Here is a 19,594-nt window from a genome sequence, read left to right as displayed (position 1 = left end):
GGGCCTGCCTCATCACAGTGAGGGCCTGACGGGGGCCATCCCAGACCCAAAACCAAACCCAGGGCCCATCTCACCTCGCCCAGCTTGTCAATGCCACCCTCATTGATGACGTTCAGGTTCATGTCGGTGACTTCCTTGAAGAAGACATCCCGCACTTCTGTGAAGCCCTGGCTGGTGGGAACCATGAGGGCATCCAGGATGGATGGGATGTAGGGCTGGACATGGTTCCGGACACAAACCTCAGCCTTGGGGAGGATGGAGGCTGTGCCAAGGGAGCAGGTTAGTGGACGGCACCCCCAGGAGCAACCCCCACCGTCCCAGGTCCCTAGGCTAGAGGCAAGCAGCTGTGTCATTCTCTAGAGAAGACCACTGGTGACCACATGAGCAAAGGGAAGGGTTCTTGAGGAATGTTAACAATGGAGCACAGATAACAGGCATTCTCAGGTCGAATCCTCAAATTCCTGAAACTATGACGTCAAGAAATGAAGAAAATGGCCATGTAAAGGTCTCAAGGTCAACAGTTTCTCCATTTAGATGGAGGAAGAGAAAACTCACCTTTGGGGGCTGAAGCGGGATCTTGCTCCTTTGTTTTTTAAAAAAATGAAAAACACTCCAGTGGATTCAAGGAGTCTCTGGGTTGTGCAAACCCTGAGCCCAAATTCTGCTCTGGCTCAGCCTAAACTGTGGAAAAGGCAACCTCCCCCAGGCAGGGACAATCTCCAAGAGGTCCCACCAAGGCATTTTCTCCCAAGGGTGTTCTGACGTCCCTCCTCCTCCCCTGTCCGGCTGTTTGTTCCACACAATAAATGCCAACTCGGTGTCCTCGCCAGCTCACGGTGGGTAAACTGGTAGAGAGTAACCCTCGGGGAACTGATGACCGCCACAACCATGGCCAGGGGGTGTGGGGGGAGGCGGCAGTGAGCAAAAGGATCCCACCAGGCTCAGGACAGGAAGGAGCACCAGCTGACCCGGGAAAGGACAGGCAGGCTCAGCGTGGGTCACCCGAAGTCCGGATGATGTTGCTAAAATGGCCCGTGATAAATCTGACTGCCCGAAGCTGAACAGAAGGCTGGGACCTCCTAACATCACTTAAGTCACCAAGATCTGGGTCTATAGAGACAAAAGCCACCTGGGACTTCCCCAGTGACCCAGTGGTTAAGGCTTCCTGCAGTGGAAGTGCATGTTCGATCCCTGATCAGGGAACTAAGATCCCACTGGCTGCACCATGAGGCCGAAGAAAAGAAATAACAGCCACCAAATGACTCACAGGGGTTGGAAGAACAAGGGCTCAGATTTAATTCTGGCTTTTAAAAACTCATCAGTGAATGAAGTCACCGCTGTGACATGTACATGGATCCCTGAAAGAGGCAGAAGGGACGCCCTGACCCCCAAGGGTGGGTGGTCCCAGCCCGCCCACCCCGTGATGACAACCAGAGCCGGTGGCCTGCCTACCTCGGATCTTGCTGGCCAGGTGCTCCTTGGAGGTGATGATCTGGTCCATGTCGGTCCGGATGACTGCCTCCATGGCCGGCCGGGCCAGCTGCAGCTTGGACAGCACCGCCTCAAAGCGTGCCTTGGCCTGCTCGTACACCATGCGGTACACGGCATCCGAGATCTGTGGGCAGGGTGTTGGCGTCGGGGTCAGCGTCAGGCTGGGGGTGCCGGGCAGCCGTGGGCCCCCCACCCCCACTCCTGAGCCCAGACCACCCACCTGGATCCACTGCCTCTGTCGCTCCTGCGGTTTCCCCTTCAGCCGGGGGACCAGCTCCGCCTTCAGCTCAGGGCCCAGCTCCTCCATCACCAGGTTACTCAGGATCTGGGACCGGGAGGCAGGGGCAGGGTTTGGAGCGTGCCCAGCCCCTCTCCACGCTCCGGCAAACCCAGCCACTCAAGCCCCCCTCAAAGCTGCCCTTTGCTCCACGTCCCCACTGCCCTGTCTCCCAAGCATCCTTCCCAGAGGCCCTGGATGATGTGCTTGGCTGTCCTGCAGGATCCAGCAGGGGCCCCAGCTCAGGACCTCTGCACGCGCAGCCTCCCCATCTAGAATGCTCCCCCAGCCCCCCTCGCCGGCACATGGAAGTCGAATGTGTTTCTCCTGCTAGACAGAGAGCTCCCTAAGGGTCAGGACTGTGCCCTCCTGTTCTCAGTGCACCCAGCCCCTGGTCCAGGGTCGGTGCTTGGGAAACAACTGAACAAAAATAATCACCTGTGTGGCCTACCTCAGCCTCCACCCGCCCAAACATAAGCTTGCCATCTGGGCCCAAACCTGCAGCCAGTGCCCCGGGGCCCCGCCGGCGTGCTCCGTCCACCCTCTGGGCCCCGGGTGGACTTCCACAGCCTCCCCAGCCTCACCTGAACCTCGTTCCCACAGAGCATCTCCCAGGTGCCATACAGCTCCTTGGACTGGCGGTACATGCGGATGGCATCCGTGAACGCAGGGCCCTCCACCTTGGAGTCTTCGGGAATCCCTACCCGGGGAGAGGGACGGAGGGAGCAGGTTGGCAGGATGGCCCCCGCCCGAGGCCCCAACCGCTCTTGCAGTAACAGCGATAGGAGAGATTGCAGTGACAGTTAAGAGCAGTAACAATCTGCCAGCAGCAGCAAGACAACCCTCCTTCGTACCCTCCTCATCTCCTTAAGCCCTCCCACCAGCCCAAGACGTGGGCCCCGTCGTTGCTTCTGCTTTCACAGATGAAGAAACAGGTTCCAAGGTCAGGCCACTGCCAAGGGGCCAAGGCCACTGAGTGGCAGAGCCAGGACCACTGGGGGAGCACACCCTCCCCCCAACCAGGAGAGGCCTCAAAACACAGCAGAGGGGGTGCAAGAGGCGCCCAGAGACCCTTCCTCCATCAGGGGCCTGCACACTCCCCCCATAGAGGGCCAGATGGTAAATGCGCACAGCTCTGCAGGCTGGTGACCTCTGTCCCAGCCATTCCACCCGCTGCTGTAGCAGGAAAGTTAGCGCGGACAGGGTGTGAACGAACGGGCCAATAAAGCGGGATTTGCTCAGACAGGCGATGGGCCCAGTTTGGCTCCCTGGCTGTCATTTGCCAAGCCTTGTGGAAGATCATCGAACCCTAAAGGGCCTCAGTGTTCCCTTCTGAACAGTGGGAGCTACGACCAGCCTGGCCTCACACACCCATGGAGGGGCTGCAGGGACCACACTGTGGGCCCGGTTGCAGGCCTGGTGGGCACTCCCTGCGTCAGAAACTGAAGCCCCGACTGGCTCCTGGGGCCCTGGGTCCGCTGTGACCACCGCTGTGCACCTGGGAGGCTGGGGACACCAATCCACGGCTTTTGTTAGAGGAGGTGGTGGGGGCCCAGAGGAGTTTGCCCACCTCCCCCATGCTGACCAGGCGGTTGCTGAACAAGATGTGGACCTCCTCCTGGGTGCTGGGGAGACAGGCTGCAGGAAGTTGCAACATCCGACTCTGGGAAGACGTGGTTAAACACCTCAGAGCCTGGCAGGAGGCGGCCCCCTGCCTGGCCTTGTGCCTCTGACCGCTGTGTCCCCAGAGCCAAACAGCAGCCGGGGCCTCTAAAATCCCAGCTCCCACTGTGATGACTATGGAATGAGTCACCCCCACAGAGAAAAAGCCCCTCTCTGGCATGGAGAGGGCCTCTCCTCCCACCATCCGGGTGACCCAGGAATCACTGCTGTTCAGGGCTGGAGCGGGGCTCAGCAGTGGACAAACAGGCCCAGAACCCAGCCTAGCAGTGGCAGCTCCCAGGACTGGGATGGGGCCCTGAGCATTTCAGAACCTGCATCCAGGAGGGAGCAACGGGGGGACAGAGCAGGAGGGTCCCACAGAGCCCTGGGGTGGGTGCTGCCCAGCTGGGCTGGGGGAGGAGGCAGGCTTAATTAAGGAGGGAGGCACTGTCTCCCTGAGACCAGGTTTTGCCTAGAAAATCCGGCTGTGTGTTATACATGCAGCCTCTCTCATGCACGGGCATTTGCATTCTGCAGACAGCAAGCTGGGCGTGCTGGGCAGGGGCCGCTTTCCAGGTGGCAGGACAGTCTGGGCAGCAGCAAGGAGGTGGCTGACATCCCAGGCTCTGGTCAGATGTGAAGTCTCAGAACCTCAGGACACCCCTACTCTGCACGCCGAGGGGCTGACTCAAAAGTGAGGGTGGCCCCTCCTGAGCCCTCCCCCTGAGCCTGGCTGTTGGGGACTGACTTGTGTCCCGACAAAGTGCCGCACTGAAGTCCTGACCCCCAGCTGCTCAGAAAGGGGCCATGTCTGGATGCAGAAACTTAGGTGCGTGCGCGTGCGTGCTGTTACTTCAGTCGAGTCCGACTCTGCATGACCCCCTGGTCTATAAACCCACCAGGCTCCTCTGCCCATGGGCTTCTCCAAGCAAGAATACTGGAGTGGGTTGCCATTTCCTCCTCCAGGGGACCTTCCCGACCCAGGGACTGAACCCGCGTCTCTTGCATCTCCTGCACTGGCAGGAGGGTTCTTTACCACTAGCGCCCCCTGAGAAGCCCAGGACTTAGGTAACTGAGTTGAAAGGAGGGGATGAGGCCGAGCCCTGGTCCGACATTACTGGTGTCCTTATAAGAAGAAATCTGGACAAAGAGACAGGGCACACCCGGAGCGAGGACTACGCGGTGACCCCAGGGAGACGCTGGCTGCCTCCTAGTCAAGGAGACTCAGAAGAAAACAAGCCTGCTGACACCTGGATGTGGGGCTTCCAGCGTCCAGAACTGCGCAAAAGCTAACTTCTGCTGTTGAAGCCACCCAGGCTGTGGCCCTTTGTTACAGCAGCCCCCAGTAGGCTGAGGCTGAGACCCCACACACGTTCCCACACGCGTTCCTGCACGCAGCTCTCAGAGGGGCTGGTGGCTCTCAAGGTCCGGGGAAGCAAAGTCACACAGTCACTAGAGGGTGGCTGCCCCAGGCTGGAACCCGGGCCCAGTGGCTCCAGCGAGACCTGGAGGCTTCCGCCCGCCCGTGGGGTCCTCGGGGTCAGGCTGAGAAAGGAAGCGGCACTCCTCAGTCCCACAGAGGAGGGGGGACGGCGGGCAGACAGGAAGAGGCCTTGACCTCAGCACCCCCGGCCCACCCCGAAGCCCAGCTCAGTGCCCCTGCTGCCCCCAGCTGCTCCAGGAATGCAGGATGTGAGGGGGACCCTGGACAAGCTGGCGTCCACCCAGCTTGGCCTCCTCCAGCCACCCCCCCCCACTTCCTGGCAGCCCCCGGAATGAGCAATTCCAGGCCCCACAAATTCCAGACCCAGCCTCCGAGGAAGCTGAGAACTTTCCCACAGTTCTGGGGCGGGTGGGGGTTGGGGGAGGCTCCTCTGAAACCACCCCATCAGCTCCTGACACCGAGTTGCAGGACGCCCCTGCTCCCCACCCGGCCCCAGCAGCTCTCCCCTGGTCTCCCCGGCTGCCCACAGACCCACACCCACCCACTCAGCCTCCCAGCTGAGCGCTCGCTATGTGCCAGGCACAGGGCCAAGAGCTCTACCCAGGACCCGCCCATTGATTCCTCCCCATAATCTGGCAATCTAGTTGATCACAACCGCCACTGTGCAGTGGGGAAATGAATGGCAGCTCTTCTCCCCGCTGGGAGGTCCCCACCCAGCCTGGCCTGGGGTTACCTGGCCAGGTCTGCCATTAGCCTTGGAAACCTGGAGACGAGGGGCCTGGGCCAGGGATGGAGGGGAGGGAGGGAGCGGGGAGGAGGAAGGGAGGAGAAAAGGTACCCCGGGCCAGGCGGTCAGAACCCAGACTGCTCTGCCCAGTCCTGGGCCCTCAGCCCCCAGGGACCTGGAAACAGGAGGCCTTTTGTGGGCGGCACGGGTTGGCCTGACCGAAGACCTGGTTCCTGCCGCCCAGCAGATTCCAGCTGGGGCAGAGGCGGCCCTGGAGAGTGGAAAGGACAGAGGACGGGTGAGGTGAGCCAAGTCACCGCACAGCCCGCCTCTAGGCGTGGGTGCCCATGGTCCGGCCTCCAAGTGGACCTGTGCCCGAGGTGTGCCTGCAGCCAGAGGGTGGAGCAGGGATGGGGCGGGGGCGGCCAGTCACCAGGAGAGAAGTTCAGGTTCTGGGACAGGGTTGTTCCTCCCCCAGGGGCAGAAAGCCCCTCGTCCCCCACACCCTTCCACCAAGAGACAATCAAGCCTTTCTGATCAAACTCCTGTGAGCTTCATGAGGCCCTCCGGATCTGACCCCAGTGCCCCGCCAGTCCCATTTCCGGGCACCCCCTCCCAAGTTCAGGCCCTCATTCGTCCTCCTCTGAAGCACCCCCACACCAGGCCTCCCTTCATGCTCGCTGGGACCTCTGTCTAGAACATGCCTCCCTCTGTTCTAGAATTATGCATCCTTCAGGTCTCAGCTGAACCATTGCCTCCTCAAGGATGCCGCCCTCATCAACCCCTCCACCCATACAAGCTCAGCAACCCCCCAGTATATACACACCCTCCAAGCTCCCCGGGTGGCTCCCACCTAGCACCGAGCACAGTCCTGACTCACCATCCCCTGGTATCCTCATCTGTTTAACATCTGTCCCCCCTACCCCTAGGCTGCCGGCAGTGAGGGACCAGGGGAGGGGAGGGACCAGGCCTTGCTTCCCTGTTGCATTCTCAGCACCCAGCCCTGGGTCTGGCTCAGAGAAACACTGAAAGGTTTGTTGAATGAATAAGTGAGCTGGAAGAGACCTTGTAACTTTACAGATGAGAACGAGGCCCTGAGGGGGGAAGCGAAGTTCCTAAACTACCAGGCAGGTCAGTGATAAGAAAGAAATGACACCATAAAAAAATCTTTAACAAGGACTGTGAATCCTCCTAGAGCCTCTCAGACACAGGAGAAAATATTATCCCCATTTCACAGAGGCTCCAAGAGGCAAGTTGCTCTCCTAAGATCATGTTGCTGGGAAGTGGCAGAATCAGGGTTTTTCCTCTGTGATTCAGGAGCTCAACAACCGCATCCCTCTGGAAACAATTTCCTATATTTTTTTCTCAGCGTCACAGAACAGTCTTCATCAGGGGAGAGGGTTAAGGGCAGCATGACAATGGTTTCCAAAAACCAGAAGGAAAAGTGGCAGTTGGTGGTTCAGTTGCTAAGTCACATCTGACTCTGTAACTCTACAGACTCTAGCCCTCCTGGCTCCTCTGTCCACGGGATTCTCCAGGCAAGAATACTGGAGTGGGTTGTCATTTCCTTCTCCAGGGGATCTTCCCCACCCAGGGTTTGAACCTGGGTCTTTTGCATTGCAGGTAGATTCCTTACCAACTGAGCCACCAGGGACGTTAAGGGCAAAAGGTCCATCTAGTCAAGGCTATCGTCTTTCCAGTGGTCATGTATGGATGTGACAGTTGGACTATAAAGAAAGCTGAGCACCAAAGAATTGATGCTTTTGAACTGTGGTGTTGAAGACTCTTGAGAGTTCCTTGGACTGCAAGGAGATCCAACCAGTCCATCCTAAAGGAGATCAGTCCTGGGTGTTCACTGGAAGCACTGATGCTGAAGCTGAAACTCCAATACTTTGGCCACCTGATGCAAAGAGCTGACTCACTGGAAAAGACCCTGATGCTGGGAAAGATTATAGGCGGGAGGAGAAGGGGACGACAGAGGATGAGATGGTAGGATGGCCTCACTGACTCAATGGACATTGAGTCTGAGTAAACTCCGAGAGTTGGTGATGGACAGGGAGGCCTGGCGTGCTGCAGTCCATGGGGTCGCAAAGAGTCGGACACGACTGAGCGACTGGACTGAACTGAACTGAACATGGTTTCTAAAACCCCAGAAGGAAAAGGAAAACGGCTCATAGAGCAGCGGTGCCACTCCACAGTCGCCCACTAGGTGTCACCACTCAGCAACGCACCCGGTAACCCCGTCCCAGGTCGCGGGGCCTCAGGGGTGGCTCACCGTTGTTGCAGTGTCGGACGCAGTCCTGCAGGACGGCCTGCCACTTGTCCTGCTCGGCTTCCGTCATCATGCAGAAGTAGTAGTGACGCGCCGAAGGATGCCAGAGGATGAGCGGGAACTGCGTGGGGCATTTGAGGATGGGGGCAGAGCCCGATTTTGGTGTGGTCCCTGTGGAGACAGCACCCACTAAGTGGCTCCCCTCTGTGGCTTCCCTCGGCCAGAGGACAGCCAGCAGCTGACCCCTCGCCCTGCCCCTCCAGGTCCAGAGAGGGCTGGCCTGTACCAGAATGACTGGAGTCAGCGGGGAGGCCGCTTCTCTCAGGCTCCACAGCTTGGCTAAGAGAAGGCCTGCCCCCTCCCCGGCCCCCCAGCACCAGTTCTTAGAGTTGGTAATGCATACACCTCCCTGGGGTCAGGTTCTAAACTCTATGCAGGAGGCACAAATAACACAGGGTTGGAACTCTCAGGGTCAAGGGCCAAGCATTACTGTCTTGGGTTTCCCTTCAAATTTCAGCTGCAGGAGCCAAAGGGTGGCTTAAATGTCCAAAGTAGGAGGGAGGCATGGGGGCAGGGGATACAGAATAAATAAAAGGGGATTTTTCTCTCTGTTTTGTCCACATGGATATTTGAGATCCAGAGAGATAAGTGGTCCTGGGCTGTGACCTGGTCACTCCTGTTAATAACAGGACAATGGCAGCTCTTTGGGTCCTGGCTCTGGGTCCCTGTGCTGGGCTCACCACACACACAGCACCTCATGGGGTCTCCACAACACCCCAAGGTCAGCCCTCCCAGTGCAGGGGCTGGAATTCAGGAAAACCAGACTCCAGCTGAGTCCTCAATCACCAAGTCCCACACAGGGGGGTCTGACTACCCCTTGGTCTCCTTGGGATCAGCTAAGAGGCAGACGTGATCCCACAAAGCTTTTGGGTGTCTCTGATGGGGTGGGGTCACCTAGGATGGCTCCCCACAAATGTAGCATTGACTTGGCAGCTTACAAAGTGGGGCACCTGGATCGTCTTCTCCCGGAACCTCTCAGGGACCCAGGGAAGGGGCAGAGTACAGAGTAAGCCCCCTGCACAGCTGTGATCACCAGGCTCAGGAAGTGGGGGCTGGGTGGGACTCACACTGGTGTGGCCCCAATTCTCTGGGTGACTTCAGGAAAACCCCTCTCAGGCCTCCCCTTGGAGGTTCAGGTTGTGCTGAGCACTTGCCACAGCTCTAGCCCAGCTGCTCTTCCTGTAAGCATGGAGCTTGGCGTTCCAGAACCAGGAATGCCCCCCACACTCTCCGGCCAAATCCCTGGGCACTTGGCCTGGGATGGGTGGTCCATTTACCTGGTAAAGAGTTGCCAACGAGTTCTAGGTACTGGTCCAAGGAGGTGAGGATTTTGTAGCCCGCACTGTTGATGACAGCTCGGGGTGGGATCTGCCGCTCATAAGCCTGAGGAGGGGGCAAGAGAGATGGTGGAGGCAGCTACAAGTATGGCCAACCCCAAACCCCATGTCTCTACCTGGCCCCAGAGCCCCACTCAGTGTTCCCTGCCCAAGACAGGGAGGAGGAGGAGGAGAGGAAGAGAAGAGAAAGAAAGGAGTTTGATCATTACTGTGACTAGAGGCAACATGGTGTCCTGAGCAGGACCCAGGCTCGGGGCTCAAATCCTAGCTTCACTAAGTACTATGTGTGTCAAGGATAACATCTCCTGTGCTTTAGTTTGGACGTCCCTGGTGGCTCAGTGGTAAAGAATCCACCTGCCAATGCAGGAGACACCAGTTCAGGAAGATTTCCCTGGAGAAGGAAATGGCAACCCACTCCAGTATTCTTGCCTGGAGAACCCCATGGACAGAGAAGCTGGCAGGCTATGCACCACTTAGCAACTAAGTAACAACAACATGCTTTAGTTTCCTCATCTACAAAACCAGGGTGATAATAGTTCCTACCTCACAGGGCTCCCTAAGGACCCAGGGAGATAACTGGGTAAGGTTTAGCACAGTGCCTGCTACAGCAAGCGTCAGTAAGCACTGCTGATGTGATTATGGCTGGGTTCGCCAAAAAATTCGTTTGGGGTTTTCCGTTAACATCTTACAGAAAAAAAACCTGAAAAAAACTTTTTGGCCAATCTAATGTTATCACCACTGCTACTACTGGCTCTACAAGGAGCAGCTAACACCAGCCTAGTGTTCATTACCTACCAGGTACTGTGCTATGGGCCCCGAATGCTTTATTTCACAGAATTCTCACAATCCAGAGGTAAGCACCATTACGAGCCCCAACATCACATAACTGGTATGTAAGGTAGCCAACCTAAGACATGAACCTGGCCTGTCAGCCTCTAGAGCCCAGGGTCTTTGATTACCCTGAACTGTCCACTAACTTTCTAGCTCCTGAGCATACAAGGCCCCTTGGGAGGAGAATATATTCATTGGAAGGACTGATGCTGAAGCTCCAATACTTTGGCCAGCTGATGCAAAGGGCCAACTCTCTGGAAAAGACCCTGATGCTGGGAAAGATTGAAGGCAGAAGGGGGTGACAGAGAATGAGACAGTTGGATGGCACCATTGATTCAATGGACATGAACTTGGGCAAACTCCAGGAGATAGTAGAGGACAGGGAGGCCTGGCACGCTGCAGTCCATGGGGTCACAAAGAATCGGACACAACTGAGCGACTGAACAACAACTGCTTTCAAGGAAAAATAGTTCTGATGTAGGCGCTCATACAGCAGGGCTGCCATGCTGCACCTTGCCACTAGGTGTCACCACTCAACATATTTCTTGAGAGCGGCTGAGACCAACGAGATTTTCAAAGATTTTCAAAGTGGTCCCTGATGAGCAGCATCAAAGTCACATGAGAACTCGTCAGAAATGCATATTCTTGGCCCCATTGCAGACGTGAATCAAATTGAGGGTAGGCCCAGCAACATGGTGTGGTTTTTTAATTTTTTTTTTTTGAATTTATTTTTTAATTGAAGGATAATTGCTTTACAGAATTTTGTTGTTTTCTGTCAAACATCAACATGAATCAGTCACAGGCAGCAACCTGTTTCTACACCAGCCTTCCAGGTGATTCTGTGCACTGAGAACTGCTGCCCTGAGGCATTGGTTGCTCCTGACTCTGCTTATGTTCAGTTCAGTTCAGTTCAGTCGCACAGTCGTGTCTGACTCTTTGCGACCCCATGAACTGCAGCACACCAGACCTCCCTGTCCATCACCAACTCCCGGAGTTCACTCGAACTCATGTCCATTGAGTCGGTGCTGCCATCCAGCCATCTCATCCTCTGTCGTCCCCTTCTCCTCCTGCCCCTGATCCCTCCCAGCATCAGGGTCTTTTCAAATGAGTCAACCCTTCGCATGAGGTGGCCAAAGTATTACTCTACTGCAAAGAGATCAAATCAGTCAAACCTAAAGGGAATCAACCCTGAATATTCACTGGAAGGACTGATGCCGAAACTGAAGCTCCAATATTTTGGCCACCTGATGCAAAGAGCCAACCCACTGGAAAAACCCCGATGTTAGCAAAGACTGAAGACAAGAGCAGAAGGGGATAGCAGATGATGAAATGGTTAGATAGCATTACCGACTCAGTGGACATGAATTGAAGCAAACTCCAGGAGATAGTGGACGACAGAGGAGCCTAGCATGTTGCAGTCCCATGAGGTCGCAAAGAGTTGGACACGACTGAGTGACTGAATAACACTGATTTGCCTCAAAACAGGGCGCTCAAGCCTGTCTTTTGGCTGCTCTAGAGGAATGTGTGGCAGAAGTTGGGTCTGTGGTTCAACCAGGTGGGACTTCCCCGAGGGCCCAAGGCAAAGGACACTCATCCCCAGACCGGTGGTCAAGAATCCGCCTGAGGATGCAAGGGGGCACGGGTTCGATTCCTGGTCCAGGAAGATTCCACTTGCTGCTGGGCAACTAAGCCCGAGCACCCTAGAGCCTGTGTTCTGCAAGAAGAGAAGCCTCTATAACAAGCAGCCCGCGGACCACAACTAGAGAGCAGGCCCCGTTCGCCACAGCTAGAAAAAAGCCCATGCACAGCAACAAAGACCTAATGGAACCAAAACTAAATAAACTTTAAAAAAAGGACAGTCATCCCCCAGCTTCCCTGCTTCAGGGCAGGGAGTTGCGAGCAGAGGCATCAGGAAGGAAAAAAGCCAGGACCAGCACCCAGGAGTGCTCTGAGGCAGGGGAATGGCCAGTTTGCTGTGGCTGTGGAAGCCCAAGGCAGGAAGGAGGCTGATGGGGGAGAAGGGCCCTGGAGGTGGAGAGATTGGGAGGGCCCTAGGGGTGGGCCAGGGCAGTGATAGGCTGCTTCTGGAGGAGAGGCACAGCGAAAGGGGACCCCAGCGAGCTGGGTGCCTGCATGGGTGAGATGCCACGCAGAGAGGTGGCGTCCAGCTTTGGGCAGGCAGGAAAGGGCTGGGGGAAAGATGCTGAGGCTCAGCTTTGCGCCTGGTGACAGCGAGACGGGTGCGATGGCTGGCTGAGGGTGGAGGTATGGGGTCTCAGGTTCAGGAGTCGGGGGGCGTGCAGCATTAACGATCGCAGAGTAGGGGGCTGCTGGGCCGGGCCCGGGAGGCCTGGGGGGCGCCTCACCACTTTGTTCTCGTAGAGCACCAGCCCGTAGTTGTGCGGCACGAGGCTGAAGCGGTTCCTCCACTTCTTGTTCTCCTCCTGGTACTGGAAGAGGTTTCCCGAGAAGATGATGCGCTCCTCCAGGGGCACCTGTGGGCGGCGAGGGGCGGGGACTGAGGCCGTCCACCCTGATCTCACTCCTCACCAAGGTCTCCGGGGCAGCACGGCGCCACGCCCGTTTGGCAGATGGGGAAATGAGGCTGGGGAGCAGCGAAGGCCCCCTCCCCACTCCAGGTCCAGCCAGAGGCCCGGTGATGCCGGACTAGAGCCCAGGCCAGGCACTGTGACGGGGGAGCCAGACAGGACCCCGCCCCGTCCTGGCCCCAGCAGACACGGCGGCCTCCTCGGGAAGGTCTCCGGAGCCCCAGGCAGGCTTCTTCCCCGTCCATTCCCCTGCAGTGTGACTGTGCCATGGTCACTCCGGCCGGAGGGGACAGGCCCGCCCGCCGGCACCTGAGCACATCTCTCTTCCTGCTCTGGGCCTGTTTCCCCTCAGGACAACACAGACTTGACCGAGGTGGTGCCATAGAGCCTCCCCGGCCCTGACAGGTGACAAAATCGTCTCCACGAACCCAGATGGGGGAGGAGGGGACTTCATCCCAGAGGGTTCCTGTCTGACCAACACCCTGGCAGACTCGTGGCCAGCGTGGGTAGCAGTAACGCCGAGACCTCCCTGCAAAGCCCTAGCTTTGACTCTACCACAGGCTCGGTGTGACTTCAGGCCTGCCCCATCACCTCTTTGAGCCTCCGTTTCCTCATCTGTAAAATGGGACAGGGACAGCTGCGACAACATGTGCAGGGATCACTCAGGCAGTTGGCACCGGGCAGGTGGTACAATACACAGGAGCTGCCCATGACCACTACTGGGGTTCTGTCTGCATCAGTCTCCCGGCTCCTCAGACTGACATTTGGGGAGGGGGAAGGGAGAGTAAACAGACTGAGCACCGGGGAAGCTTCTGGAAAGGAGATAACAGGAGGCCAAGAGGGAACAGCCCTGCTCCTAGGTGGGAGGAGCACAGGAGTCCAAGGTTCCTGTCTCTCAGAAGCCTCCGTCTGCTCTACAACAAATATGGGGCCTTCTGCAAAAAGCAACATGTATCCTGTGTAATAAAGGGAGAAGGTATAATTTGACTGGGGCCTAACCCCTCCTAGCTTCGAGCTCTGCAGCTGCAGTCAGAGGTGAGCAGCCCCTCCCGAGGCATCCCCCACCCCCAGGCCTGTCTCCTCACCGGGCCTCTTCTCCCCAGCAACCTGCCTGCCACTCTTCGAGGGGAAATGCCGAAACATTCCTGGAAAATGAGGGCCCATTGTACTCAAACAATAGGACCCCGAAGACTGCTTCCTACCCAGGGACAAAAATATTTACAGGAAAAGAAAATGGTCCCCCCTCTCCACCAGGCATCCCCTCCCCACCACCGACAGTGGGCTTTTCCCTGGGCTGTGTGGTCTATATTTAGACTGGGGCCTACTCTCACCCCAGCTCCTGAGCTCCCGTCTCTGCGAGAAAGAACGAGCACAAAGAGCTCTCCAGACACCCGGGTCTGCAGCCTCCACTCCAGCTTAGAGCCGGAACTCCCTCAGGCCTCCCCGGGTGAGTGGGGCTCGGCACCCTGCCCCCTAAAGTCCACCCTCAGATCCTGGACAGCCCGTAATGGCTGGTTGGTTGGTTTACAGCTGTGGGTTTGGGTTTTATTTTTAAGACTTTCAAATGGCAGAGTCGTGTTTCCACTGGAAGGTCTGCAGGAAGCAGAACCCAGGAAACAGCCCAGGCCAAATATTTTGTACTCTGCAAAGCTCTCTGATGCTGCTGACGGGCATCTCTGGGGGATGGCGAGAGCACAGGCCCCCAAGCTCCTACAGCCGATGCCTCAGGAGCCTGGACAAGCAACTCTACCTCCCTGAGCCCCGGTGTCCACCTCTGGGAGGGGCGCCGGGTCATAATCACAGTCCTGCTGAGCCATGTCATGCCAGCTGGATGAGCAGCGCCCGCACGAAAGAACTGTTGTTTTTATCACTACTATTACTATATTAATTGCAGTATTATTTCTAACAAAAACAATTTATGTGATGACGAGAATGATTTCTATTGTTACCATGACTTAGCCTCATGATGGTCAGTTTCCTGAGTGGCAAATGGGACCCAAAACCCCTCCTCTTCTGAAACTGTGGGTGATTTCATATTAGTCTTCCTGCTGACACATTGCGTCTGTTTTCTGACCATGAACACTCAACCTGATGAGTGTGAAAGGCGTTTCTCATGCAGAGTAAATGCTGAGCACATCAGGCGACCCTGCTCCTGTCTTGGGTTATTGGAATTCAGGGTACCTATGATATTTCCTTCCAAACAGGGGAGCAAGCAGCCCGCAGGAAGCAGCTCCCTGAGGTGGGTCCAAAGCCCTCTCTGCTATCACATAGGTATGCCCCTGCCAGACACCCAGGCCACAGCTGCCCTCTGCTGTCCCAGGTCGGGAGGTGGCCATGACATCAGGAGACCAGACAGAATTTCCTGGGCCCCAAATCAAAGTGACAGGTGATGCTCTGACACACAGCCCTGACATTTTCTCTACCCAGGCAGGCTGGGGGTCAAGGCAGAAAGAGGAATCAAGTCAGGAATCTGGAACCTGGCTTGAGTCCTGCCCTCCACCATCCCAAGCAAGCCATGGGCTCACCTCTGGGCCTCTGCACATGCCACTGCCTGGGTCTGATATTCCTTATCCCATCAGGTCTTTAGCTGAGATGGCCCTTCTTCCAGGAAGCCCTCTCAGACCACCCAGACAAGGGCCCACTGCAGCACCCCCAGAAACAGCAAGGCCTGGCTTCTCACCCCAAGCGCTCAGCCCCACCAGTGCTGCCAGTCCCTCACTTCCTCAGTGCCATTCCCACCCCGATGCCAGGGGTGAGCACAGGATCCCCACCCTGGGAGGCTCTACTAGCCTCCTCTGGCCCATTCTGACCCCCCCAATGGGGAGCAGGCAGCTTCCTAGACAAACCTTTACTGTGGAAACATAACCCTACCACTGATAAGAGGATCATGACAAGGCCAGAGATGATGACACGTCAGTCAACCATCTGTCCAGCCCCAGGCACCCAGCACACAGATCTTTAATCCTCGTGGCCACCTGGCACGGGAAGTATGGCCATCCCCATTCACAGGTGAGTAAACTGAGGCCCCACAAGGTGAGGTCATTAGCTCAAGGGCACGTAGACGCTAAGAGGAGGAGCTGGGCTTGGACCAGCCCTGTCAAGATGACTCAGAGCCCCAGCCCGGCAGGAGGAGGGGCTGGCCCCAGGAGGAAGTGCCCACGGGGGCCTCGATGCCACAACCAGGTCACCTCCCTATTCAGAAGCCAGGGTGGGGCCCTCAGAGACCATCCAGCAACACGGGAAACCGAGGCCCAGAGAGGGAAGGATCCTTGCCCATGCCCTTGGAGGCTGCCCTACCCCTGCCCAGAGCCTCTCACCTTGCGCCAGAGCAGCTGGGCCTGCGGCAACCCAGTGCCCTCGATCTCATGTCGCATGCTGTTGAAGAGGGCCACGCCATACTGGTCTTCGTAGAATCGGAGGAACTCCGTCAGGATCTTCCCGGTCTTCTCTGAAAGGGAAGGACAAACGGGCTATGAGGTTGGCATGACTGCTTCCGGCCAGTGACCCTACGCCAGGGAGGGGCATCCGCCTTGCCCCAAATCCCAGCTCATAAAACCGTCCACACGGGCTCCGCACTTGCATCTGCGTTGCATTTCTGGCCGGGGTGGGGCCTTTCCCACACACGGCTGGGTGAGCCTCTGGGCGGGAAAAGGCGATGACCGTGACGGTGAAACCAACAGAGACACAGAAGCCAGACACAGAAGTGAAAAGACGCTCGGTCTCACCAGCCGGCGAATGAACGCAAACGGGACCTTTCCTTTTCCCCATCAGGCCAGCCGGAATGCGGATAATAGGCACTCTAACCGGGGCTGGGGGAGTGGCAAGAGGGGACTGCGTGTTTGGAGGGGGAGGGTGGTCGTGTGCACAGTTCTAAGTGTGCGTGGGGGCCCTTGCTCCTATAGAAATCCAGCCCACAGAATGCACCAGAAATTGCCAGAAACAAGCCAATTGTGCATGGGGGGGTGGGAATGATTCAATACTCAACAGTTCACTCAGGTTGGACAGAAGATGAAGGGGACCTGGGTACACGTAACAAAAGAAAGGTGTCTGCACTCTGCCGCGTCAGGAGCTCTACAGACTCCCACGTTGAACAGCATCGCATTTAAGATCATTCCTGTAGGTGCATGTGAGTTATTTATGCTTGGGGACCTCAAAGAAGAGGTCCAGGAGGCAGCACTCCAGGCTGTTAAGGGCAGCACATCTGAGTGTGGGAATGAGAAGCAGAGGGCGAGTTTCGGGTTCTGTTTTATTCATTTGTTTAGCATTTGAATTATTTTATGAGCATGACTCTTTTTGCAATTAAAAAAAAAAATTCTAAAATGAACTCATCTACCGGATTAACTACCACTTTGCAGTCACTGGCTGTTGGCCTCTCTCTTCTCTTCTGCTAAAGCAGGTTTTAAACAGAGAAGGGGATGACCCAGGGTGCAAGAGCAGGCCCAGCACTCGCTGCCCAGGCCTCCCTATTGACAGATGAAGAAACTGAGGTCCAGAGAGGGTCATGACCCACACCAAGGGGCCTCCTCCTTGGGCAAGACTTCCCTGTCCTGAGTGGCTGGACTTGGGGTCCATGCTGGCCCACTGTGCAGATCCCCTCACCGGGCCTCAGTTTCCCCCTGTACTCTGGGAGGACCAGCTCAATCATGGACAGGCCCTACCACCTCTAACAGTCTTGGACTCAAGGTTCCAAAGAACTGGTCCTTTCGCAAATAAAAAGGGGCTGACACGACGCCATCCCTCCCACGGCTGGTCCCTAGATAGCAAGAGTACCCAGCAAGGACAGCACTTCATTTAATCCTCTCAATAGCTCTATGGGGCTTCCCTGGTAGCTCAGCAGTAAAGAATCTGCCTGCAATGCAGGAGTCACAGGGGACACAGGTTCAGTCCCTGGGTCAGGAAGATCCCCTGGAGGAGGGCATGGCAATCCACTCCAGCATTCTTACCTGGAGAATCCCAGGGACAGAGGAGCCTGGCAGACCATAGTCCAAAGGGGTTGCAAAGAGTCAGACACGACTGAAGTGACTTAGCATGCATACAATCGCTCTGCGGGGTGTGGTTGGTGTCATCCACACTTACAGAGAACACTGAGACTCAAAGAGGTTAAGTCCCTGACACAAGGTCACCCAGCTAGTGAGTGAGAGATGCTGGAATGCAGTCCTGGGGCCCAGGCAGGAGGTGGTGGCTGGGGAAGAAGGCTGAGAGGAGGTGCCACACCCCACACCAAGGGTCTGTGGCAGACCCACTCCCTCCACCCCTTCCAGAGGCAGCTCAGCCCATGGGTCCCTCTTCACAGGCCTGCGCTTCCCTTCCTGGAACAAGCTCATGTCTGTTCAGATTCCGTTTTCAGGGGAGGAAGAGGAGAACAAATGAGGAATTTGCTTTGAATGCCTATTTTTTAAAGACCATAAACAACCAGAACTCTCTCAAAGGCCATGAGAATTGTTCTGAAAAACGATGAGGTGGGAGGGGGTGGTGGGGGAAGAGATGGGGCGATGAACTAGGGCCAAATAGAGAAAACAGGATCGCAGACAAAGGTCCACCAAGTCAGAGCTACGGCTTTTCCAGTAGTCATGTACAGATGTGAGTGAAAATGAAGTTGCTCAGTTGTGTCCGACTCTTTGCGACCCCATGGACTGCAGCCGACCAGGCTCCTCCGTCCATGGGATTTTCCAAGCAAGAATTCTGGAGTGGGTTGCCGTTTCCTTCTCCACGAGATCTTCCCAACCCAGGGATCGAACCCAGGTCTCCCGCATTGTAGGCAGACACTTTACCATCTGAGCCACCAGGGAAGTCTCTCACGGATGTGAGAGGTGGACCATAAAGAAGGCTGAGCACCGAAAAAGTGATGCTTTTGAAGTGTGGTGCTGGAGAAGACTCTTCAGAGTCCCTTGGACTGCAAGGAGATCAAACCAGTCAACCCTAAAGGAAATCAGTCCTGAATATCCATTGGAAGGACAGATGCTGAAACTGAAGTTCCAATAATTTGGCCATCTGATGCAAAGAGCTGACTCATTAGAAAAGATCCTGACCCTGGGAAAGATTGAGGGCAGGAGGAGAAGGGGACAACAGAGGATGAGATGGTTGGGTGGCATCATCGACTCAATGGACATGAGTTTGAGCAAACTCTGGGAGATAGTGAAGGACAGGGAAGCCTGGCGTGCTGCAGTCCATGGGCTCGCAAAGAGTTGGACATGACTGAGCAACTGAACAACAAAGGAGAGCAGACAATAATAATATTGATAAAACATGTGGTCATCGTCACAGTCGCTCCATTTTATTAAGTGTTAACCCCAGTCGATGGGGTGGGAAGGTTTACATGCATGACCCCAAAGAATCTTCATGAAAACCCTAGGGAGTTGGTGCTATGGTTTGCCCATTTTAGGGATCAGGAGGGTGGCAGACCCAGGACAGGAGAACCAGGTTCTCAGCCTCCAGCCCAGGCTTTGGTCCCAACCCTGCCTCAACAGACACCCAGCGGGCACTCTCCCAACAGGCAAGATGGGTAGGTTTGGCCCTTGGATCTCAAGGGTCCTCTAGCCACAGCTCCAGGATGCCTGCCTCGGCCATGGTGCACCCAGCCTGATACAGCATCATATCCAGAGGGGCCAGCAACTGCCCTGATCCTCGGGGAGACACCCCCCGGAGGAAACTCCCACCCTGTGCCAGGAACTCAAACCCAGATCTGCCTGACTCATAGCATGCACCTAGCTGCCAGGTCAGCAAAACCCAGACATCACATCCAGGCAGGGAGTGGCTGGGTGCAGAAGGCCCCAGGCTGGACTGGGGAGGACCGGAAGGGGAGGGCCCAGCCAGGAAAAGGCCCAGGAATCACCCTTTCAAGGGGCATCGAGGCCCATGTCGAGTGGGACTGTGGGTTGGAGAGGAAGCCAAGAAGTGAAAACAGAACAAGGTGACCCAGATGGAGCCAAAAGGCAAAGGTGAGG

The 19,594-nt window shown here is 56.4% G+C and overlaps 1 protein-coding gene across 1 annotated transcript in view; it reads right to left on the bottom strand.

The window, feature by feature from the left end:
- Positions 1 to 19,594, bottom strand: part of NIBAN2 (niban apoptosis regulator 2) — a 53,654-nt gene that overhangs the window by 3,244 nt on the left and 30,816 nt on the right. The window contains exons 2-9 of the mRNA XM_068971743.1: positions 15,968 to 16,098; positions 12,468 to 12,596; positions 9,211 to 9,316; positions 7,877 to 8,044; positions 2,353 to 2,468; positions 1,712 to 1,816; positions 1,453 to 1,615; positions 75 to 262 (exon numbers count right to left, since the gene is read on the bottom strand). Of these exons, the coding sequence (XP_068827844.1) occupies positions 75 to 262; positions 1,453 to 1,615; positions 1,712 to 1,816; positions 2,353 to 2,468; positions 7,877 to 8,044; positions 9,211 to 9,316; positions 12,468 to 12,596; positions 15,968 to 16,098 (1,106 nt within the window). The remainder of the gene's footprint in view (positions 1 to 74; positions 263 to 1,452; positions 1,616 to 1,711; positions 1,817 to 2,352; positions 2,469 to 7,876; positions 8,045 to 9,210; positions 9,317 to 12,467; positions 12,597 to 15,967; positions 16,099 to 19,594) is intronic.

The sequence above is a fragment of the Capricornis sumatraensis genome, chromosome 1 (assembly GCF_032405125.1).
Source record: "Capricornis sumatraensis isolate serow.1 chromosome 1, serow.2, whole genome shotgun sequence".
Taxonomy (NCBI): Eukaryota; Metazoa; Chordata; class Mammalia; order Artiodactyla; family Bovidae; genus Capricornis; species Capricornis sumatraensis.
The sequence above is the reverse complement of the archived record's forward strand: the minus strand, read 5'-3'. Positions and strand labels throughout refer to the sequence as shown.